The sequence below is a fragment of the Oncorhynchus mykiss genome, chromosome 15 (genome assembly GCF_057628025.1).
Source record: "Oncorhynchus mykiss isolate SJ-2025 chromosome 15, ASM5762802v1, whole genome shotgun sequence".
Classification (NCBI taxonomy): Eukaryota; Metazoa; Chordata; class Actinopteri; order Salmoniformes; family Salmonidae; genus Oncorhynchus; species Oncorhynchus mykiss.
The window spans coordinates 51706009-51731592 of record NC_143036.1 but is presented as its reverse complement, the minus strand read 5'-3'; the positions used below and the strand labels follow the sequence as shown (position 1 = coordinate 51731592).

At 45.0% G+C, this 25584-nt stretch overlaps 2 protein-coding genes across 2 annotated transcripts; both read left to right on the top strand.

Annotated features, from left to right (window-relative positions):
- The first annotated feature begins 478 nt into the window (after positions 1–478).
- Positions 479–2666, top strand: LOC149978096 (uncharacterized). Its single transcript, XM_090200278.1, has one exon. It carries the CDS (start codon positions 1530–1532, stop codon positions 2319–2321), a length of 792 nt encoding a protein of 263 aa, XP_090056404.1. The 5' UTR covers positions 479–1529; the 3' UTR covers positions 2322–2666.
- A 14833-nt stretch (positions 2667–17499) lies between these two features.
- On the top strand, positions 17500–19687 carry LOC118938890 (uncharacterized). Its single transcript, XM_090200277.1, has one exon. The coding sequence runs from the start codon at positions 18551–18553 to the stop codon at positions 19340–19342; it is 792 nt and encodes a 263-aa protein (XP_090056403.1). The 5' UTR covers positions 17500–18550; the 3' UTR covers positions 19343–19687.
- The last annotated feature ends 5897 nt before the right edge of the window (positions 19688–25584 follow it).

The following is a 25584-nucleotide window of genomic DNA, read 5'->3' as shown; positions in this document are numbered from 1 at the left end:
AAGCAGCCTTTATTTCCAGACTCTGCAGGCCTGCTGGGAGGAAACATATTACAATAAACAGGTAAGATTCATCCCCCAAAAAACATAAACAACAGAAAGAGAGTTGTATTTCAAGACAGTTTAGAGAAGATGGTCATAAGAGTTCTTAATAACACTCGCAAATTGTGATGCATGAACAGTTGTGAAATGTTGTGAGAGGCCCTTCAGAATGCACATGATATGGTCTCACACCTTACCTCATCTTGCAGAAGAAGCTCATGGTCCACTATCTGCTGCTCCAGAGTCAAGGCCAGGTGCCACACCATGTCACCACGGAGCACATGAGCGGCTGGCTGGTGTCTCAGGGCAAAAAATCCCTTAGGGAGAGGTGAGTACCACGTCATCACTCACCTTCACTGCCATTCCCTGCCACCAGCAGCACTCCAAGAGGTGTGGGTAAAATAAACAACAGAAAAATCGGACGCCAGGAAAGTTGAATTGCTCTGTGTTTTATTTGAAGGGTGTGGAAGGAAACCCTGGAGGAGGGGAATGACCTCGCTCGGCTGGTAAGACAATGAGAGTTAGACACATATTACAAGTCAGTGAGCTCTTTACTAGCATTTCAACAACTAGTTAGTACAGCAGAATAGATATGTTGTGAAATTTCACTAATCGGACTTCCTGTTTCCTACGGCAGACCTGGGAAGTCAACACTTGCCTAAAAATGATAGACATAGAGCACGAGGCTGTCTGCAAGCTCCGCCGCTCCTTGCACTCCACCTCGCCAGCTGACATGTGAGTTCCATGTACTGCCCTGCATATGACTTGATCCATTTATCTACACATCTGTAACTATGCAGAAACAGACTAAGACAGTGTTCTCTGTGAGCACATTGCGCATCGTTTAGCTTTGTCTTCTCCTTTTTGTTGATTTCAGCGACCCTAAGGTCCACAGCATTGTGGAAAGAGCTGTAAGGAGCATTATGGGCGAGCTGTCCAATGAGCCCCGTAGCAACCTGCTCAGCCCATCCCAGGTGGTTGTGGAGGTGGTGCCCAGGCTCCTCCTGGCCCTGTGGCTTCAGCCAAAGGAAGGCCATTCAGGGCACCCAATCCTAATAAGCGGGATGGCCGTGGGCATGGTGGCGGCCGTAGTGGAGAAGCTCTCCAGCATGTTAAAGGCCCCTTCTCCTCAAATCCCTTTCTCCCGCACTGCGGCTTTTGAATCTGTCTGGTCAATCCTCGGGAGAATCAGTCAGTCCTTCTCCACGGATGACCTCCAGAGCCCATTTTATGTCAGATCTGTCTGTGCCTTGGTGGCTGACGAGGTACAGAGCTGCTTCCAGCCCCCTGCAGCCACCTTACCAGTCCTCCCTGTCGTCGCCGCGGCCATCTCCACCACACCTCCAGACATCCTAGCAGGTGAGTAGCAATGATAGAGAGCACTCTGACAGATGCCTGTTGTGATGACATCTCGGTGACTTGTAGTAGTAGAGCTCATCAGGATTGTTGTTGTCACTCCTAACACAGAGGCAGACCCGGCTTCTTCCGACATGGAGGTTGTGAATATCAACGCTAACACAGAGGCAGACCAGGATTCAGCCCACCTGGAGGTTGTGGACATCACCGCTAACATAGAGGCAGACCAGGCGTCTTCCCACTTGGAGGTTGTGGACATCACCTCTAGCATAGAGGCAGACCAGGCGTCTTCCCACCTGGAGGTTGTGGACATCACCACTAACATAGAGGCAGACTCTGCTTCTTCCCACCTTGAGGTTGTGGACATCACCCATAACACACAGGCAGACTCTGCTTCTTCCCACCTTGAGGTTGTGGACATCACCCATAACACACAGGCAGACACGGCATCTTCCAACCTGGTGGTTGTGGACATAACACGTAAGGCAGAGGCAGACCCGGACAGTTCCCATCTGGAAGTTGCGGACATCGGCCCTAAAACAGAGGCAGACAGAGCTTGTTCCCACTTGAAGGTTGTGGAAATCACCCCTAACACAGAGGCAGACCCAGCTAATTCACACCTGGAAGTTGCGGACATCGGCCCAAAGACACAGCAAGATCCAGCTTCTTCCCACCTTGAGGTTGTGAACATCACCCTTAACAGAGAGGCAGATCCGGCATCTTTCCACCTGAATGTTGTGAACATCACCCGTAACAAAGAGGCAGATCCGGCTTCTTTCCACCTAAATGTTGTGGACATCACCCCTAATAGGGAGGCAGAGCCCATCTCTTCCCTCTTGGAGGTTGTGGATGTCACACCTGAAGAAAGGACTCTCAAGATGTCCGTCTTCGCCACTCTGCCAACTGACATCCAAGCAGGTGAGTAACACTGACAGGTGCCGTTTGTCATGACATCTTAGTAGAACCTTTCAACTGGCCAGTGTTTAGAACCTACGGTTTGCATTTGTTTACATTCTGTCCCTCTTTTCTCCCTTTCCAGAGGATGTTGCTGTGGTCATCCCAGATGTCACCCCACACGTCACCAAGGATGTGACACTGGATGTTCCATGCAGAGCTGCATGCAAAGGGAAAGTCCGCCGATTTTTTTTCAGGCTTTGGAGGGCAGTGTGCTGCTGCGCCTGCCACAAGGAAGAGGAGGAACAATATTAGTTATTCATCAGACCTTCAAAAATGGGATTGAACCATAGACCATTAAATTATTCACATTATAATAATTGGATTCAATTCTGCGTTTCCTGTTTACTACCTAATTTCAGAACATTTCTATAAACTTTCACTTTGAAAGTGTGGAGTAGGTTGTGTAAATAAGTGGGAAACATCCCAATTGTAATGCTTTTAATCATTTACTTACTACATGTAAACAAAACAAAAAAAGTAGTATTTGACAACAACAAAAAACGGAGGGAGCTCAACCAACGTTGAGTTGAGGTGCAACCAAAACCTTTAATCATCATAGAAAAGGAAAAAGCGCAACTCTTGCGCACTATAAAAAATGCATTGTTTTATTCAACAAGGTTAAAAGATGAACATTTTGACCTAATCTATGACAATATGCATGTTGAGTTTTCCCAGGAAAAGGGTGACCCAGACTCACCCTGGTTCTTGAGGGTTGCAGACAGTGAAAAGATATCATTAAGTAAATGGGACTTTTCAAATCTTGAATAAAAATCTTTAATGAACATGAATTTAAATACAACTGACTTGAAGATCAGAGCAGGCTGTTTGACTGGCTAGCCCTGAAAGCCCTCTGCCCCTACCACTGTGTGGTTCATCTCAGCCAAGAGGTTGTGTGGGTTGTCTTTCTCTCTGTGGGTGTGAATCACTATGACCTCTCCCTCAGCCTGCCAGTTGGCCTGATCAGAAGGCTTGTCATCTCTTTCCTTGCTCACATGAGCAGGAAGAATGGCATCTGGGGTAACCTCCTCCTCTCCCACCTCTCCCTACTGTCTGTGTTCGACTGAGGTCACTCGTTCTCTCTCCCTGGGTGTCGGATAGTTCCTCCTCCACTGTGTCTTTGTGAGCTTGAAGGGAGTTATCCTGTTCTGGCTACCTCTTTAGGGGTGTGCACCTTAAATCTTTTTCGGTTTGTTGGGGGGTTCAGTTGTTTTGGGGAGAGTCTGAAATTCGATCTCTAGCAATGAGTGTGGGGGCTGTCCTGTGGGGGTGTCCCAATCACTCCTAAACTGTAATGACTGCGATGATGAAAAAGTAGGAGGAGCCACCGATACATGTGATGAGGGCAAGGAAGATCACTCTGCAACGACAGGATAGGACACATCACAACACTGCTGCTCATTCATATTCAAACCCACTATAGACTATGCATGGACTCATTGGCGCGCTCCCCCCCACACACACACAATGAACTTACCTGTACATATCAGAATCATACATTCAACGGCCACCTCTTTCACAACATTTCTTGATCCCCCACCTCAAACATGTTGAGTCAATACCAGATGCTGGAAAGGTGCTGGAATGCAGGTGCAGAAGGGCCTAGTATGTAATGATGTGATACCATGCGTACCCCATATCCTGTGTTTGTGTTGATGTTTTTGTATTGAACCTTTATTTAAACAGGGAGTCACATTGAGATTAAACATCTATTTTACAAGAGTGTCATATTGTCATATTGAACTACCAGAGAGACCCTTCTCTACATAGGAATTGTGTACAAAAATTTCCATACATCAAAAATAATACTTTGCCAATCAGATAAGGCCCCAACAAGGCCCACGTTAATGGTTGAAAGTAACTTATGTCAGTGCGAATGAGTAACACTGAGTGTATAAAACATTAAGAACACCTGCTCTTTCCATGACGACCAGGTGAATCCAGATGAAAGCTATAATCCCTTATAGACATCACTAGTTAAATCAGTGTAGATAGAGATAGTTTAAAAAATAAATATTGTAAGGCTTGAGACAATTGAGACATGGATTGTGTATGCGTGCCATTCAGAGGGTGAATAAGAAAGATAAAATATTTACGTGCCTTTCAACAGGGCATGGTAGTAGGTGCCAGGGGCACCAATTTGTGTCAAGAACTGACTGCAAAGCTGCTGATTTTTTATGCTCAACAGTTTCCAGTCTGTATTAAGAATGTGCACCACTCAAAAGACACAGCCAACTTGACACAACTGTGGGAAGCATTGGAGTCAACATGGGCCAGCATCCCTGTGAATGTTTTGTACACTCAGGACATTATTAATAATACGGTGTTCGTTCCGTATCCTGTAAAGCTGCAGCAGACTGCGAGGCAGGGGGTGGTGTAGGTGATGCCGTTGTCTGAGCACACAGGGTCCCACTCCCAAGCCAAGCAGGGGCAGTCTCGTTAAATTCCAGGGATCCTGGAGGACAGAGAAAATGGCTGGCAATAATGTTTAAATGATTGTTGCTGAACTATCATTGACATAGGCACAGTGACAAAACAGCCAGGAATCCTGGCTCAGTAACAACCATACTGTATATTCCCACAAGAGGCACAGTGACAATGGTAGGCACAATCCCATGTGTGTTTTGGTCTAACTCTAACTCAACCTGTTCAGTAGACCTCCCAGGAATATCTCCACCGCACCCACAGGCAGGTTCAATACACCAGGAGAAGTTATAATCACATCTAGTGTTACCAGTGTGCTGGAGTTTCATTTCCACTCATGTTCAACAAACCTACAGGGAATGGGAGATAACCAAAAAGTTGTATTTAATGTAATTCAACATCAATGCTGACAGGAGGGAACATTTCAGTTGGAGCATGTCCAGGTTTCTATGGCTGTGTTTAGACAGCCCAATTCAGATATTTTTTTGAGTAATTCAGGGATGCAAACTGGTGAGGGCCCAAAAAGGTGAAACATTCTAAAGTATCCACAATAGGGGGAAGGCAGGTTTTAACTAATTAAACAACAAAGACTATGATCTACATTATCAGTGTGTTATCAGTGTGTCTCTGTGTGTAAAATAAAACCTGGTTAATGTGAATGTAAGTCTTGACGCCTCATTTTCACCCAATTCTCTCATTCTGAAAATGAACCACAACGTTACTGTAGAGGGAAACATTAGTTCATAGATGGTAAGTTCGTTAACATTTCACACAGATTGCCAGGGTCCAGTAAGCAACTACGTTAACAATATAACTTGAGGAACGGCAAGAAGTCGTATACCAGTTAATACTATAGCGAGTTGGTTCGTTTACTAACGTTAGCTTATACGATGTTGTAACGTTCCTGTTAGCTAGTTGTCTGACTTCATTACCCAGCTAATTCTCACACCATAAACTCAATTATTTGATCAGCTAAGTTGGATAATGTTGTTCAACATTTCTCTGGCTAGCTAACGCGGAGAATTCGATCCAACTAGCAAGATACTTGGTGCTGAAATACTTGGATATTTCAGCACCATGGACAACAGCGAAATCGGTAAAGCGAAATCTGTCATTCAGCACCACATGACAGTAGACAGCGGCCATCTCATGTGAAGTTGGCACTGGGGAAATCCCATCTAATGAGAAACGAGGCCTAGGAGGCAAAAAGACTGAAGGAAAAGACTCCCACAGGAATTCTATGCTAAACTGTTCTGCCACATTCATTTAAAATGTTACATCTTTCGATTTGTAAATAATAGGGAATCCATTTGCAAATAATTTTAACTGATTTATCAAACTACACTGTACAGCTTTAGTGTGTCTGTGCATCATACGTACAACTGTAAGCAATTCCGTTCTCAAATGTCTGTTTAATGTGAGAAACAAAATGAAAAACAACTGTTAGACTATTACAATGCGGACTGTCATGCATTTGTATATTACCAACAAGACAACGAAGTGATGGTCTTTACGCGCCATGGAGACATAACGGAGACTTCCCCCACACCAAAAGTTCCCCCGCTGAGCGATATTATTTACTACACTATTATGCATATAATCCAAGTCATACGTTTAGTGTCATTCCTACTCTTATTTTTAACCAATTAGCGTTGCAAGTGTACCTTATCTCAATTCAGAGCTCGGAAATATTGGAATAACGTGCTTGAGGACAAACACAACAGGATAACCCAACAACCACATTTTCAATTGACAATCATTGCTTTAAATAGTTACGGTTAATAGATTTGTATAGGCATATATAAACAATTAATTTCACTTGTAAACCAAGGTTGGATAAGTAGGTCTAAGCAACATGCAGCTGGATACTCCCGTCATGAATCGACACAGGTTCCAATCCTCATATATACACATTATGACTAAATAAAGAGCTTAATCTTTCAAGACATAAAGACATAGAAGCATACCCATTTATAAAAGGTTCTACACATTCCATTTCTCCATAGCAATATAATGTAAACATTCTATTTCGTGCCAAACATTGCCTACAACTCAACTCTAAGTGCAGCATATTGGACGACTCCACAGTAATTGATCATTCGCGACTTTAACGTATCCCTGTTATCTCTAGAGCATCCCGTATATCTATAGCGCTGCGTTTCTACCCCATTTTACCATGGATATGATTTGGTGCATTCCGGAGTTCACTTATGGTCCCACAAAGGTAATCTTTGGAGATATTCATTTTAGCATACTGTAAAAGCCTGTGCACAATGTGCATAACAAAGCATCATTATTGTCATTCTCTTCAAAGCAATTCTGCAGAAGCAGCCTTTATTTCCAGACTCTGCAGGCCTGCTGGGAGGAAACATATTACAATAAACAGGTAAGATTCATCCCCCAAAAAACATAAACAACAGAAAGAGAGTTGTATTTCAAGACAGTTTAGAGAAGATGGTCATACGAGTTCTTAATAACACTCGCAAATTGTGATGCATGAACAGTTGTGAAATGTTGTGAGAGGCCCTTCAGAATGCACATGATATGGTATTTCATGGCACTGTCTCACACCTTACCTCATCTTGCAGAAGAAGCTCATGGTCCACTATCTGCTGCTCCAGAGTCAAGGCCAGGTGCCACACCATGTCACCACGGAGCACATGAGCGGCTGGCTGGTGTCTCAGGGCAAAAAATCCCTTAGGGAGAGGTGAGTACCACGTCATCACTCACCTTCACTGCCATTCCCTGCCACCAGCAGCACTCCAAGAGGTGTGGGTAAAATAAACAACAGAAAAATCGGAAGCCAGGAAAGTTGAATTGCTCTGTGTTTTATTTGAAGGGTGTGGAAGGAAACCCTGGAGGAGGGGAATGACCTCGCTCGGCTGGTAAGACAATGAGAGTTAGACACATATTACAAGTCAGTGAGCTCTTTACTAGTATTTCAACAACTAGTTAGTACAGCAGAATAGATATGTTGTGAAATTTCACTAATCGGACTTCCTGTTTCCTACGGCAGACCTGGGAAGTCAACACTTGCCTAAAAATGATAGACATAGAGCACGAGGCTGTCTGCAAGCTCCGCCGCTCCTTGCACTCCACCTCGCCAGCTGACATGTGAGTTCCATGTACTGCCCTGCATATGACTTGATCCATTTATCTACACATCTGTAACTATGCAGAAACAGACTAAGACAGTGTTCTCTGTGAGCACATTGCGCATCGTTTAGCTTTGTCTTCTCCTTTTTGTTGATTTCAGCGACCCTAAGGTCCACAGCATTGTGGAAAGAGCAGTAAGGAGCATTATGGGCGAGCTGTCCAATGAGCCCCGTAGCAACCTGCTCAGCCCATCCCAGGTGGTTGTGGAGGTGGTGCCCAGGCTCCTCCTGGCCCTGTGGCTTCAGCCAAAGGAAGGCCATTCAGGGCACCCAATCCTAATAAGCGGGATGGCCGTGGGCATGGTGGCGGCCGTAGTGGAGAAGCTCTCCAGCATGTTAAAGGCCCCTTCTCCTCAAATCCCTTTCTCCCGCGCTGCGGCTTTTGAATCTGTCTGGTCAATCCTCGGGAGAATCAGTCAGTCCTTCTCCACGGATGACCTCCAGAGCCCATTTTATGTGAGATCTGTCTGTGCCTTTGTGGCTGACGAGGTACAGAGCTGCTTCCAGCCCCCTGCAGCCACCTTACCAGTCCTCCCTGTCGTCGCCGCGGCCATCTCCACCACACCTCCAGACATCCTAGCAGGTGAGTAGCAATGATAGAGAGCACTCTGACAGATACCTGTTGTGATGACATCTCGGTGACTTGTAGTAGTAGAGCTCATCAGGATTGTTGTTGCCACTCCTAACAGAGGCAGACCCGGCTTCTTCCCACATGGAGGTTGTGGACATCACCGCTAACACAGAGGCAGACCCGGCTTCTTCCCACCTGGAGGTTGTGGACATCACCATTAACACAGATGCAGACTCGGCGTCTTCCCACCTTGAGGTTGTGGACATCACCTCTAGCATAGAGGCAGACCCGGCTTCTTCCCACCTGGAGGTTGTGGACATCACCCATAACACACAGGCAGACACGGCATATTCCAACCTGGAGGTTGTGGACATAACATGTAAGACAGATGCAGACCCGGCCTGTTCCCACCTGGAAGTTGCGGACATCGGCCCTAAAACAGAGGCAGACATAGCTTGTTCCAAATTGGAGGTTGTGGAAATCCCCCCTAATTCACACCTGGAGGTTCAGGACATCACCCCTAAGACACAGCAAGATCCGGCTTCTTCCCACCTTGAGGTTGCGAACATCACCCGTAACAAAGAGGCAGATCCGGCTTCTTTCCACCTAAATGTTGTGGACATCACCCCTAATAGAGAGGCAGAGCCCATCTCTTCCCTCTTGGAGGTTGTGGATGTCACACCTGAAGAAAGGACTCTCAAGATGGCCGTCTTCGCCACTCTGCCAACTGACATCCAAGCAGGTGAGTAACACTGACAGGTGCCGTTTGTCATGACATCTTAGTAGAACCTTTCAACTGGCCAGTGTTTAGAACCTACGGTTTGCATTTGTTTACATTTTGTCCCTCTTTTCTCCCTTTCCAGAGGATGTTGCTGTGGTCATCCCAGATGTCACCCCACACGTCACCAAGGATGTGACACTGGATGTTCCATGCAGAGCTGCATGCAAAGGGAAAGTCCGCCAATTTTTTTTCAGGCTTTGGAGGGCAGTGTGCTGCTGCGCCTGCCACAAGGAAGAGGAGGAACAATATTAGTTATTCATCAGACCTTCAGAAATGGGATTGAACCATAGACCATTAAATTATTTGCATTATAATAATTGGATTCAATTCTGCTTTTCCTGTTTAGAATTCGATCCAGCTAGCAAGATACAATGCTAACAATTATTGTTCTACCACACTTGCTCCCTCACCTCAAGCTTTCCAAAAAGGCCATTGTTTTTCGGTTACAGGTCATGAAGTACGCTTCAACACCCTCTCACCCCAGTCTCCGTGGTCAGGCAGCCATCTCATGTGAAGTTGGCACTGGGAAAATCCCATGTGATGAGAAACGAGGCCGAGGCTGCAAAAGGACTGATGGAGAAGACTCCCACAGGAATTCTGTGCTAAACTGTTCTGCCACATTCAATTCAAATGTTACATCTTTTGATGTGTAAATAATAGGGAATACATCTGCAAACAATTTAAACTGATTTATCAAACTACACCGTACAGCTTTAGTGTGTGTGCAGCATAGGTACAACTGTAGGCAATTACGTTCTCAAATGTCTGTTACAAATCCCTTCGGCCCTGCAGTCTAGGGGGGTGGAAACGAGACCCGTAACATATCTCATGCACATTATAACAGTGAGAACTAATAACCACAGACAAATTAAATCAACCGCCAAACACTATTGGTTTATTTGTAAACACACGGTAAAGGGGGGTGGGAAAAGGGGCTGAGCTGGACCCAAGGAAAGAAACAAATATCCAAAAACACCCCGAAACTAGACTAGCCTGCTTCAATACAACTACCTAACCAATGAAATACAGCGGATGGTCCACCCAGTTATAACTAGGGTATTTAGACAAAGTATTCCTACGTGTAATGTAGGCCAATGGGCGACTTGTCTTGGTACCCCCTTTTCCCACCATCAAACTAACAGTCAAACGCCATTACAGAACAATACTCATAGGATAACGGACACAGTGACATGTAGTTGCAAAAACAAACGGCAGCTCTCTGCATACAAAGAGAGAGAGACCTGGGGGAAAACAACAGAATGGGGTTTTAAACCAAGGGAAAGGGGATGTGATTGGGTAATGGAAACAGGAGGTGTGTCTTCAGATTGATGACTGATTGGCGGCACCTGTGAATTTTTATTTTTATTTTTTTTATTTCACCTTTATTTAACCAGGTAGGCTAGTTGAGAACAAGTTCTCATTTACAACTGCGACCTGGCCAAGATAAAGTATAGCAGTGTGAATAGACAACACAGAGTTACACATGGAGTAAACAATTATCAAGTCAATAACACAGTAGAAATAAAAAGAGTCTATATACATTGTGTGCAAAAGGCATGAGGTAGGCGAATAATTACAATTTTGCAGATTAAGACTGGAGTGATAAATGATCAGATGGTCATGTACAGGTAGAGATACTGGTGTGCAAAAGAGCAGAAAAGTAAATAAATATAAACAGTATGGGGATGAGGTAGGTAAAATTGGGTGGGCTATTTACCGATAGACTATGTACAGCTGCAGCGATCGGTTAACTGCTCAGATAGCAGATGTTTGAAGTTGGTGAGGGAGATAAAAGTCTCCAACTTCAGCGATTTTTGCAATTCGTTCAAGTCACAGGCAGCAGAGAACTGGAACGAAAGGCGGCCAAATGAGGTGTTGGCTTTAGGGATGATCAGTGAGATACACCTGCTGGAGCGCGTGCTACGGGTGGGTGTTGCCATCGTGACCAGTGAACTGAGATAAGGTGGAGCTTTACCTAGCATGGACTTGTAGATGACCTGGAGCCAGTGGGTCTGGCGACTAGAGCATACAGGTCGCAGTGGTGGGTGGTATAAGGTGCTTTAGTAACAAAACGGATGGCACTGTGATAAACTGCATCCAGTTTGCTGAGTAGAGTATTGGAAGCTATTTTGTAGATGACATTGAATAGGGTCGAAGGAAAGAAAATACACACGCAGAGGATACACACAGGATACCTGTATCCGTAATAGTCTGTTTAATGTGAGAAACAAAATGAAAAGCAACTGTTAGACTATTACAATGCGGACTGTCATGCATTTTTATATTACCAACAAGACAACGAAGTGATGGTCTTTACGCGACATGGAGACATAACAGAGACTTCCCCCACACCAAGAGTTCCCACGCTGAGCGATATTGTTTACTACACTATTATGGATACAATCCAAGACATACGTTTATTGGCATTCATACTCTTATTTTTAACCGATTAGCTTTGCAAAAGTGTACCTTATGTGTCCCGGTGACTTGTAGTTGTAGATCTCATCAGGATTGTTGTTGTCACCCCTAATACAGAGGCAGACCCGGCTTCTTCCCACATGGAAGTTGTGAATATCACAGCTAACACAGAGGCAGACCAGGCTTCTTCTCACCTGGAGGTTGTGGACATCACCGCTAACACAGATGCAGACTCGGCTTCTTCCATCTTGGAGATTGTTGACATCACCACTAACACAGAGGCAGACACGTCTTCGTCCCACCTGGAGGTAGTGGACATCACCTCTAACACACAGGCAGACATGGCATCTTCCCACCTGGTGGTTGTGGACATAACACGTAAGACAGAGGCAGACCCGACCTGTTCCCACCTGGAAGTTGCGGACATCGGCCCTAAAACAGAGGCAGACAGAGCTTGTTCCCACTTGAAGGTTGTGGAAATCACCTCTAAGACAGAGGCAGACCCGGCTAATTCCCACCTGGAGGTTCAGGACATCACCCCGAAGACACAAGATCCAGCTTCTTCCCACTTTGAGGCTGTGAACATCACCCTTAACAGAGAAGCAGATCCGGCTTCTTTCCACCTAAATGTTGTGGACATCACCCCTAATAGAGAGGGAGAGCCCATCTCTTCCCTCTTAGAGGTTGTCGATGTCACACCTGAAGAAAGGACTCTCAAGATGGCCGTCTTCGCCACTCTGCCAACTGACATCCAAGCAGGTGAGTAACACTGACAGGTGCCGTTTGTCATGACATCTTAGTAGAACCTTTCAACTGGCCAGTGTTTAGAACCTACGGTTTGCATTTGTTTACATTCTGTCCCTCTTTTCTCCCTTTCCAGAGGATGTTGCTGTGGTCATCCCAGATGTCACCCCACACGTCACCAAGGATGTGACACTGGATGTTCCATGCAGAGCTGCATGCAAAGGGAAAGTCCGGTTTTTCAGGCTTTGGAGGGCAGTGTGCTGCTGCGCCTGCCACAAGGAAGAGGAGAAACAATATTAGTTATTCATCAGACCTTCAGAAATGGGTTTGAACCATAGACCATTAAATTATTCACATTATAATAATTGGATTCAATTCTGCTTTTCCTGTTTGCTACATAATTTCAGAACATTTCTATAAACTTTCACTTTGCAAGTGTGGAGTAGGTTGTGTAAATAAGTGGGAAACATCCCAATTTTAATGCTTTTAATCATTTACTTACTACATGTAAACAAAAAAGTAGTATTTGACAACAACAAAAAACGGAGGGAGCTCAACCAACGTTGAGTTGAGGTGCAACCAAAACCTTTAATCATCAAAGAAAAGGAAAAAGCGCAACTCTTGCGCACTATAAAAAATGCATTGTTTTATTCAAGCAAGTTTAAAAGATGAACATTTTGACCTAATCTATGATAATATGCATGTTGAGTTTTCCCAGGAAAAGGGTGACCCAGACTCACCCTGGTTCTTGAGGGTTGCAGACAGTGAAAATATATCATTAAGTAAATGGGCTTGTCATCTCTTTCCTTGCTCACATGAGCAGGAGGAATGGCATCTGGGGTAACCTCCTCCTCTCCCACCTCTCCCTACTGTCTGTGTTCGACTGAGGTCACTCGTTCTCTCTCCCTGGGTGTTGGATAATTCCTCCTCCACTGTGTCGGATAGTTCCTCCTCCACTGTGTCTTTGTGAGCTTGAAGGGAGTTATCCTGTTCTGGTTACCTCTTTAGGGGTGTGCACCTTAAATCTCTTTCGGTTTGTTGGGGGGTTCAGTTGTTTTGGGGAGAGTCTGAAGTTCGATCTCTAGCAATGAGTGTGGGGGCTGTCCTGTGGGGGTGTCCCCCTCCCTCCTAAACTGTAATGACTGCGATGATGAAAAAGTAGGAGGTGCCACCGAGACATGTGATGAGGGCAAGGAAGATCACTCTGCAAGGACAGGATAGGACACATCACAACACTGCTGCTCATTCATATTCAAACCAACTATAGACTATGCATGCACTCATTGGCGCGCTCCCCCCCACACACACACAATGAACTTACCTGTACATATCAGAATCATACATTCAACGGCCACCTCTTCCACAACATTTCTTGATCCCCCACCTCAAACATGTTGAGTCAATACCAGATGCTGGAAAGGTGCTGGAATGCAGGTGCAGAAGGGCCTAGTATGTAATGATGTGATACCATGCGTACCCCATATCCTGTGTTTGTGTTGATGTTTTTGTATTGAACCTTTATTTAAACAGGGAGTCACATTGAGATTAAACATCTATTTTACAAGAGTATCATATTGTCATATTGAACTACCAGAGAGACCCTTCTCTACATAGGAATTGTGTACAAAAATTTCCATACATCAAAAATAATACTTTGCCAATCAGATAAGGCCCCAACAAGGCCCACGTTAATGGTTGAAAGTAACTTATGTCAGTGCGAATGAGTAACACTGAGTGTATAAAACATTAAGAACACCTGCTCTTTCCATGACGACCAGGTGAATCCAGATGAAAGCTATAATCCCTTAGAGACGTCACTAGTTAAATCAGTGTAGATAGAGATAGTTTAAAAAATAAATACTGTAAGGCTTGAGACAATTGAGACATGGATTGTGTATGTGTGCCATTCAGAGGGTGAATAAGAAAGAGAAAATATTTACGTGCCTTTCAACAGGGCATGGTAGTAGGTGCCAGGGGCACCAATTTGTGTCAAGAACTGACTGCAAAGCTGCTGATTTTTTATGCTCAACAGTTTCCAGTCTGTATTAAGAATGTGCACCACTCAAAAGACACAGCCAACTTGACACAACTGTGGGAAGCATTGGAGTCAACATGGGCCAGCATCCCTGTGAATGTTTTGTACACTCAGGACATTATTAATAATACGGTGTTCGTTCCGTATCCTGTAAAGCTGCAGCAGACTGCGAGGCAGGGGAAGGTGTAGGTGATGCCGTTGTCTGAGCACACAGGGTCCCACTCCCAAGCCAAGCAGGGGCAGTCTCGTTAAATTCCAGGGATCCTGGAGGACAGAGAAAATGGCTGGCAATAATGTTTAAATGATTGTTGCTGAACTATCATTGACATAGGCACAGTGACAAAACAGCCAGGAATCCTGGCTCAGTAACAACCATACTGTATATTCCCACAAGAGGCACAGTGACAATGGTAGGCACAATCCCATGTGTGTTTTGGTCTAACTCTAACTCAACCTCTTCAGTAGACCTCCCAGGAATATCTCCACCGCACCCACAGGCAGGTTCAATACACCAGGAGAAGTTATAATCACATCTAGTGTTACCAGTGTGCTGGAGTTTCATTTCCACTCATGTTCAACAAACCTACAGGGAATGGGAGAGAACCAAAAAGTTGTATTTAATGTAATTCAACATCAATGCTGACAGGAGGGAACATTTCAGTTGGAGCATGTCCAGGTTTCTATGGCTGTGTTTAGACAGCCCAATTCAGATCTTTTTTAGAGTAATTCAGGGATGCAAACTGGTGAGGGCCCAAAAAGGTGAAACATTCTAAAGTATCCACAATAGGGGGAAGGCAGGTTTTAACTAATTAAACAACAAAGACTATGATCTACATTATCAGTCTCTGTGTGTAAAATAAAACCTGGTTAATGTGAATGTAAGTCTTGACGCCTCATTTTCACCCAATTCTCTCATTCTGAAAATGAACCACAACGTTACTGTAGAGGGAAAACATTAGTTCATAGATGGTAAGTTCGTTAACATTTCACACAGATTGCCAGGGTCCAGTAAGCAACTACGTTAACAATATAACTTGAGGAACGGCAAGAAGTCGTATACCAGTTAATACTATAGCGAGTTGGTTCGTTTACTAACGTTAGCTTATACGATGTTGTAACGTTCCTGTTAGCTAGTTGTCTGACTTCATTACCCAGCTAATTCTCACACCATAAACTCAATTATTTGATCAGCTAAGTTGGATAATGTTGTTCAACATTTCTCTGGCTAGCTAACGCGGAGAATTCGATCCAACTAGCAAGATACTTGGTGCTGAAATTCTTGGATATTTCAGCACCATGGACAACAGCGAAATCGGTAAAGCGAAATCTGTCATTCAGCACCACATGACAGTAGACAGCGGCCATCTCATGTGAAGTTGGCACTGGGGAAATCCCATCTAATGAGAAACGAGGCCTAGGAGGCAAAAAGACTGAAGGAAAAGACTCCCACAGGAATTCTATGCTAAACTGTTCTGCCACATTCATTTCAAATGTTACATCTTTCGATTTGTAAATAATAGGGAATCCATTTGCAAATAATTTAAACTGATTTATCAAACTACACTGTACAGCTTTAGTGTGTCTGTGCATCATACGTACAACTGTAAGCAATTCCGTTCTCAAATGTCTGTTTAATGTGAGAAACAAAATGAAAAACAACTGTTAGACTATTACAATGCGGACTGTCATGCATTTGTATATTACCAACAAGACAACGAAGTGATGGTCTTTACGCGCCATGGAGACATAACGGAGACTTCCCCCACACCAAAAGTTCCCCCGCTGAGCGATATTATTTACTACACTATTATGCATATAATCCAAGTCATACGTTTAGTGTCATTCCTACTCTTATTTTTAACCAATTAGCGTTGCAAGTGTACCTTATCTCAATTCAGAGCTCGGAAATATTGGAATAACGTGCTTGAGGACTGACACAACAGGATAAGACAACAACCACATTTTCAATTGACAATCATTGCTTTAAATATATATGGTTAATAGATTTGTATAGGCATATATAAACAATTAATTTCACTTGTAAACCAAGGTTGGATAAGTAGGTCTAAGCAACATGCAGCTGGATACTCCCGTCATGAATCGACACAGGTTCCAATCCTCATATATACACATTATGACTAAATAAAGAGCTTAATCTTTCAAGACATAAAGACATAGAAGCATACCCATTTATAAAAGGTTCTACACATTCCATTTCTCCATAGCAATAGAATGTAAACATTCTATTTCGTGCCAAACATTGCCTACAACTCAACTCTAAGTGCAGCATATTGGACGACTCCACAGTAATTGATCATTCGCGACTTTAACGTATCCCTGTTATCTCTAGAGCATCCCGTATATCTATAGCGCTGCGTTTCTACCCCATTTTACCATGGATATGATTTGGTGCATTCCGGAGTTCACTTATGGTCCCACAAAGGTAATCTTTGGAGATATTCATTTTAGCATACTGTAAAAGCCTGTGCACAATGTGCATAACAAAGCATCATTATTGTCATTCTCTTCAAAGCAATTCTGCAGAAGCAGCCTTTATTTCCAGACTCTGCAGGCCTGCTGGGAGGAAACATATTACAATAAACAGGTAAGATTCATCCCCCAAAAAACATAAACAACAGAAAGAGAGTTGTATTTCAAGACAGTTTAGAGAAGATGGTCATAAGAGTTCTTAATAACACTCGCAAATTGTGATGCATGAACAGTTGTGAAATGTTGTGAGAGGCCCTTCAGAATGCACATGATATGGTCTCACACCTTACCTCATCTTGCAGAAGAAGCTCATGGTCCACTATCTGCTGCTCCAGAGTCAAGGCCAGGTGCCACACCATGTCACCACGGAGCACATGAGCGGCTGGCTGGTGTCTCAGGGCAAAAAATCCCTTAGGGAGAGGTGAGTACCACGTCATCACTCACCTTCACTGCCATTCCCTGCCACCAGCAGCACTCCAAGAGGTGTGGGTAAAATAAACAACAGAAAAATCGGACGCCAGGAAAGTTGAATTGCTCTGTGTTTTATTTGAAGGGTGTGGAAGGAAACCCTGGAGGAGGGGAATGACCTCGCTCGGCTGGTAAGACAATGAGAGTTAGACACATATTACAAGTCAGTGAGCTCTTTACTAGCATTTCAACAACTAGTTAGTACAGCAGAATAGATATGTTGTGAAATTTCACTAATCGGACTTCCTGTTTCCTACGGCAGACCTGGGAAGTCAACACTTGCCTAAAAATGATAGACATAGAGCACGAGGCTGTCTGCAAGCTCCGCCGCTCCTTGCACTCCACCTCGCCAGCTGACATGTGAGTTCCATGTACTGCCCTGCATATGACTTGATCCATTTATCTACACATCTGTAACTATGCAGAAACAGACTAAGACAGTGTTCTCTGTGAGCACATTGCGCATCGTTTAGCTTTGTCTTCTCCTTTTTGTTGATTTCAGCGACCCTAAGGTCCACAGCCTCGTGGAAAGAGCTGTAAGGAGCATTATGGGCGAGCTGTCCAATGAGCCCCGTAGCAACCTGCTCAGCCCATCCCAGGTGGTTGTGGAGGTGGTGCCCAGGCTCCTCCTGGCCCTGTGGCTTCAGCCAAAGGAAGGCCATTCAGGGCACCCAATCCTAATAAGCGGGATGGCCGTGGGCATGGTGGCGGCCGTAGTGGAGAAGCTCTCCAGCATGTTAAAGGCCCCTTCTCCTCAAATCCCTTTCTCCCGCACTGCGGCTTTTGAATCTGTCTGGTCAATCCTCGGGAGAATCAGTCAGTCCTTCTCCACGGATGACCTCCAGAGCCCATTTTATGTCAGATCTGTCTGTGCCTTTGTGGCTGACGAGGTACAGAGCTGCTTCCAGCCCCCTGCAGCCACCTTACCAGTCCTCCCTGTCGTCGCCGCAGCCATCTCCACCACACCTCCAGACATCCTAGCAGGTGAGTAGCAATGATAGAGAGCACTCTGACAGATGCCTGTTGTGATGACATCTCGGTGACTTGTAGTAGTAGAGCTCATCAGGATTGTTGTTGTCACTCCTAACACAGAGGCAGACCCGGCTTCTTCCGACATGGAGGTTGTGAATATCAACGCTAACACAGAGGCAGACCAGGATTCAGCCCACCTGGAGGTTGTGGACATCACCGCTAACATAGAGGCAGACCAGGCGTCTTCCCACTTGGAGGTTGTGGACATCACCTCTAGCATAGAGGCAGACCAGGCGTCTTCCCACCTGGAGGTTGTGGACATCACCACTAACATAGAGGCAGACTCTGCTTCTTCCCACCTTGAGGTTGTGGACATCACCCATAACACACAGGCAGACTCTGCTTCTTCCCACCTTGAGGTTGTGGACATCACCCATAACACACAGGCAGACACGGCATCTTCCAACCTGGTGGTTGTGGACATAACACGTAAGGCAGAGGCAGACCCGGACAGTTCCCATCTGGAAGTTGCGGACATCGGCCCTAAAACAGAGGCAGACAGAGCTTGTTCCCACTTGAAGGTTGTGGAAATCACCCCTAACACAGAGGCAGACCCAGCTAATTCACACCTGGAAGTTGCGGACATCGGCCCAAAGACACAGCAAGATCCAGCTTCTTCCCACCTTGAGGTTGTGAACATCACCCTTAACAGAGAGGCAGATCCGGCATCTTTCCACCTGAATGTTGTGAACATCACCCGTAACAAAGAGGCAGATCCGGCTTCTTTCCACCTAAATGTTGTGGACATCACCCCTAATAGGGAGGCAGAGCCCATCTCTTCCCTCTTGGAGGTTGTGGATGTCACACCTGAAGAAAGGACTCTCAAGATGGCCGTCTTCGCCACTCTGCCAACTGACATCCAAGCAGGTGAGTAACACTGACAGGTGCCGTTTGTCATGACATCTTAGTAGAACCTTTCAACTGGCCAGTGTTTAGAACCTACGGTTTGCATTTGTTTACATTCTGTCCCTCTTTTCTCCCTTTCCAGAGGATGTTGCTGTGGTCATCCCAGATGTCACCCCACACGTCACCAAGGATGTGACACTGGATGTTCCATGCAGAGCTGCATGCAAAGGGAAAGTCCGGCGATTTTTTTTCAGGCTTTGGAGGGCAGTGTGCTGCTGCGCCTGTCACAAGGAAGAGGAGGAACAATATTAGTTATTCATCAGACCTTCAAAAATGGGATTGAACCATAGACCATTAAATTATTCACATTATAATAATTGGATTCAATTCTGCTTTTCCTGTTTACTACTTAATTTCAGAACATTTCTATAAACTTTCACTTTGCAAGTGTGGAGTAGGTTGTGTAAATAAGTGGGAAACATCCCAATTTTAATGCTTTTAAGAATTTACTTACTACATGTAAACAAAACAAAAAAAGTAGTGTTTGACAACAACAAAAAACGGAGGGAGCTCAACCAACGTTGAGTTGAGGTGCAACCAAAACCTTTAATCATCATAGAAAAAGCGCAACTCTTGTGCACTACAAAAAATGCATTGTTTCATTCAACAAGGTTAAAAGATGAACATTTTGACCTAATCTATGACAATATGCAAGTTGTGTTTGCCCAGGAAAAGGGTGACCCAGACTCACCCTGGTTCTTGAGGGTTGCAGACAGTGAAAAGATATCATTAAGTAAATGGGACTTTTCAAATCTTGAATAAAAATCTTTAATGAACATGAATTTAAATACAACTGACTTGAGGATCAGAGCAGGCAGGCTGACTGGCTAGCCCTGAAGGCCCTCTGCCTCTACCTCTGTGTGGTTCATCTCAGCCAAGAGTTTGTGTGGGTTGTCTTTCTCTGTGGGTGTGAATCACCATGACCTCTCCCTCAGCCTGCCCGTTGGCCTGATCAGAAGGCTTGTCATCTCTTTCCTTGCTCACATGAGCAGGAGGAATTGTATCTGGGGTAACCTCCTCTATCTAACGCCTCTTCTTTCTGTCTGTGTTTGACTGAGGTCACTCGCTCGCTCTCCCTGGGTGTTGGATAGTTCCTCCTCCTGTGTCTTTGTGAGCTTGGAGGGAGATATCCTGTTCTGGCTACCTCTTTAGGGGTGTGCACCTTAAATCTCTTTCAGTTTGTTTTGGGGAGAGTGAAGTTCGATCTTTAGCAATGAGTGTGGGGGCTGTCCCCCTCCCTCCTAAAGTGTAATGACTGCGATTATTAAAAAGTAGGAGGAGCCACCGAGATATGTGATGAGGGCAAGGAAGATCACTCTGCAAGTGTTACGCCCCTGAAAACAGGGGAGAAATAATCACGAGAGCGATACGGTGTTGTTTTCTTCGCAACGGCTTCAGTTATAGGCATGAACCAGTTTGTTCAGAGACTCCTTCCAATTTGACTTTTGTGTCTTTAACATTTGCAACAATGTTCTGCTCATGTGTTCCACTTGACCGTTTCCCATCGGGTGATAGGGTGTTGTTCTGGACCCCGCCATGCCACTGAGTTTCTTTAACTGATGGAACAACTGATTTTCAAATTCTCCCCCTTGGTCATGGTGGATGCGGGACGGGAACCCAAACTTCAGGGCAAAGTCATTGAAGATGAGATTTGCAGCAGTTTTACCTGACTTTGATGTGGTGGCGTAGGCTTGAGTGAAACGTGTAAAATGATCAACAATCACGAGGATGTACTCATATCCCCCTTTGCATCTGTCGAGATGAAGGAAGTCTATACATACCAGTTCAAATGGCTGTGTTGTCACAATGTTTGTCAGAGGAGCTCTTGTTTCATGGGCTGGCTTTTTCTGCTTGACACAGCTACAAGTTTTAGTCACATAGTGCTCGATGTCAGATTGCATATATGGCCAGAAGAAGCGGTCACGTACTAGTGATACAGTGCGGTCAGTACCTTGGTGTCCCATGTTATTGTGCAACTCTTCCATCACTTTACCTTTGTACTGCTCTGGTAGAACTAACTGCTTGCGGGCTGTAGTGATTCTGTACAGAATGCCATCACTGTCTATTGTCAATTTGTCTCATTCTCTGAATAGGCATTTTGTCTTGGGACTGAATTTCTTTTGCTCTTTAACTGGCGGTTTGGAACCAGACAGTTTGAAATTGAGCACAGGACGAATGACCGGATCAGATTCTTGTGCTTCTCTTATCCCATCTTTTGGGATCGAGCTGGTTGTTGCAGTGGTTGTCTCACCTTCAGCTGATACTGACATAGATGCAGCTGAAAGTGACCAAGGTACAACAGCCTCTTTCTGTACCTCAACTGCTTGTATCGTGGCGGCAATGGTGTCTGGTGGAAGCTCCTCAGAACATTCTCTCATCAGTGACTCTACATCCAGTGGTATCCTTGACAAAGCATCTGCATCACCGTTCTCTCTGCCTGGCCTGTACTTTATTGTAAAGTGGAAATCAGCCAAGTCTGCAACCCACCTGGAAGTGGTTGCGTTCAGTTTTGCAGTAGACAGAATGTAGCAGAGCGGGTTATTACCGCTGTATACAGTGAAGGTTGGAGCATAGTACAAATAATCATGGAACTTATCAGTAATTGCCCATTTTAGAGCTAGAAATTCTAGCTTGCTCGAGTGGTAGTGATAGTTCTTCTCCGCTGCTGTCAAGGTTCGAGAGCCATAAGCAATGACCCTAAGCTTCCCATCTTGCTTTTGATAAAGAACTGCTCCCAAGCCTTGGTGTGACGCATCAGTGTGTACAACAAATGGCTGAGTGAAATCAGGGAAATCTAAAACTGGTGGGTGAAGCAAACAATCAGCTGTTCCAGTGCCTGTTGATGCTGGTCAGTCCACAGGATTGGCTTGTTTGAGGGCACCACATGGCTTACTTTCTTTGTTTTTGTTTTCCGTGGGTGGTCAGGTATTTTCTCTGAATCTGCTTTCAGGAGGTCATACAGGCAGCTGGCACTCCTAGAAAAGTATTTGATGTACTGTCTGTAGTAAGTGAGTAAACCAAGCATCTTTCTGAGCTGGCCTACAGTCTCTGGTCTGATTTCTTTCAATGCTCTTACTGCTTCAAAATCGGCTGGGTCAAGTCGGCTGCCCTCTGCAGACACTATTCTGCCCAAATAACGGACCTGGGGTTTAAAGAGATCACACTTACTTTGTTTGAGTTTAATGCCATACTCTCTGAGACGCTGCAAAACTTTTCGCACATCATTCACATGGCTGTCGAATGTTTTACTGAAAACTAGCGTGTCGTCCAGATAAGGAATGCAGATGTTATCCCGGAGCCCTTCCAAACACTCCTCCATACACCGCTGAAAAGCTGCAGGAGCGTTCATGAGGCCAAATGGCATACGTATCCACTCACAGAGTCCCCAAGGTGTCACAAATGCTGTCAGTGGTCTGCTTTCTTCAGAGATGAATGCCTGGTGATACGCTTTTCCCTGATCTAAGAGGGAGAACCATGAATTACCACCTAAACTGTCCATGATGTCTTGGGCTGGCGGTCGGGATGTGTCTTTCTGTTCAGATCTCTGTAATCTATACACAACCGGAGGGTCCCGTCCTTCTTACGAACGCACACGACAAGTGAAGAATATGAAGAGTTTGACTTCCTAACCCAGCCCTGGACTATGAGGTCATAAATGTAACCCTTCATCTCCTGATACAGTGGCCTGGGCACTGACATGTATGTGCGCTTTACTGGTTCAGAGTCCTTTAGAGAAATAGTCATTTTCAATCGTTCAATGCAGCCAATGTCATTGTCTGATCTGGAGAAGGAGTGACACTCTTCTCTAAGCATTTGCCTAACAACCTCTCTCTGCTCTTCGGTTAGGTGAGTTAAACCTACTGGTGGATCCCACTGTTCAGTAGCAGTACATGGGGTTCGAACGCTGGTGTGATTCACTGTGGCTGGGGTGACAGTTTTTTCAAAGACTTGGGCAGGTAACACAGTCATAATGGTTTGTACTGTACCGATTATTGTGCGTCCTAGCAGGGCAATGTCGTGGTCAGTGGGGTTAGAGACATCAAGCAGGATAACTGGAAAAACACCTTTCCTGACTCTGACTAGTGTGTCAAAGAACTCAAGGTCATCTGGCCACTGCGGGTTCAGATCTGTCTGGAAAAGCATTGTCATGTCATCTTTGAAAGGCTGGGAAGCTACACGGCACTCAATCTGAATGCTACTGTGTTTTGGTACAGCAACCTTCTCTTTCTTGGTTTTCACTGCGTATTCATCTGTCTGTTCTGCGCTAACAGCCTGTATAAAAGCTCTCACCTTGTTTCTTTTGAGGCTTGGGAAAGCTGTTTTTACTGTACTGTATCGTTTAGTCTTTTCGGTCATTGTCAGGATGTGCTCGATAACATTGAAACCTATGATGGGATGAGATAGGTGACATCATTACCAGCACCGGGATGATCAGTTCCTTTGTTTGGTCAGTTTCAGAGGCTAGCCGAAAAGTTGTTTCAATCCATCCCAGGTACGGCATTTCAGTCCCATTTGCTGCAGTCAACCTTAGATCATCAGGTGAGTCCAAGATTTCTGAAACATCTCTCAGCCTTGCGTTTGGGAGAGATTCCTCTTTCCATCGTTCATCAATGACCGATACCTGAGATCCTGTGTCCCATAGAGCTTGGAGGTGGTGGCGATTCAGTTGACACTCAATAAGGCACTGTCGGCCGACTAGCGAAGTAACCTTACGGGGGTGGCAACCTTGAGCTAGGGATAGTAAGGAGTGGGCATTTTCCTCTGTGCAGGAAAAACTTTCACTGGTAGAGTCAATTTTCAGGTGAGTGCATTTTTCCTTATGTTTAGTCCAATGTTGGTTTTGACATACTTTGGAACAGTACAGTGTCTCTTTACATGATGAACATTGTTTCAGGTTCTCAAATGAATCTTCTCTGGCACAATTTGCACATTTCTGGGACTTTTTGGTAGCTACGGTTAACACTCGTCCCTCAGCGGTAACCCGTTTCCATTTAAAGAGGCCTCCCTTGATGGTCTTGCTCCCCGGATTTTACATCCAGCTTGAAAATTTTCTCCACTCCCATGTTCTCCACTCCCACATCTCCACTCCACTCCCACACATGCTCTGGACTAGAGCAGGGTCATACTTAAGCCCTGATTCTGACTCCTGGGATGCAAACAGTACTTTTTGCCTCAAATCTAAAACACGCATCAGGAAGCTTTGAGGGGTCTCCTTGCTATGCTGTGCTTCTGAAGCTAGCTGTTTATAAAGCTCTGTTGCACTCTTCTCTTGGAAGTGGGAACGCAGGATACATCTAAGTGTGGGAAGAGTTAGCTGGGGTTTACCTTCCAAGTAGCTGCCTAGCTGTGAGCCTGGAGAAATAGCCCTGACTACTGCGTCTACTATTTCTACCTCAGGATAGCCTCTGTTAAGTCCATTTTCAATCTGATGGGCAAGGCTGGAAAAAATCTGTTTTTCTTTCTGGCCCGGTTCACCTATCTGACCAGAAATTTTAAACTCTTTGCGCCAGTATGAGCTGGGCTGTGCATTTGGTGAGAGCGGCACGCTCCCCTGAAGATTAGCATGGGGTTGGGGCTGACGCAGAGAATCACTGGCTTTGGCTGCAGTAATCTGCTCAGTTCCCACCCCTTGTTGTGGGGTTACAGTTCTCAGTTCCTCTATCCTGTGATGTGTTCCGGCTGGTTCAATATCATGGTCAATTTGCCCTGTTTTGTTATCTATGCCACTGATCATCTCTGTCATTTTGTCTTTAAGTAGCAACAATTCCGACATGCCGCCATCTTCTAACTCTGCAACTTCCTCTCTTTCAAAGAACATCATAATGTGAGTCATCAATGATATGCGGGATTTGTTTTGAACATCTCTTCTCTGTTCGCCTGATATTTCAAGGAAATCACATATCTCTAGTAATTTGTCTTTAGTCAGGGTGTGCAATTCTCCTACTACCTCTTCCTGTAGTTCTTCCAAGGCGCTTGTCATGTTGACAGAACAGGAGGAACTTTTACTGTGCAGGAGTTGACTTTGAATTAGATGGTCCTTACTGTCTCTGATGGTCGATCAATGGCCTCAGTTGACACGTACTTAACCACTAACTTCCAGCTTCCCTCGAACAGCAACACTTTCCTCACTGCAGCCTGCCTGAGTTGTTATGTGGAGATTTAGCTGGCTCGGAATTCAGCCACCAGGATGTGGAAACTGGACATCTGAGCA

What these genes read in the sequence shown, in the direction of transcription:
- LOC149978096 (XM_090200278.1), top strand. Translation starts at nt 1,530, where the DNA reads ATGGAGGTTGTGAATATCAACGCTAACACAGAGGCAGACCAGGATTCA.
- LOC118938890 (XM_090200277.1), top strand. Translation starts at nt 18,551, where the DNA reads ATGGAGGTTGTGAATATCAACGCTAACACAGAGGCAGACCAGGATTCA.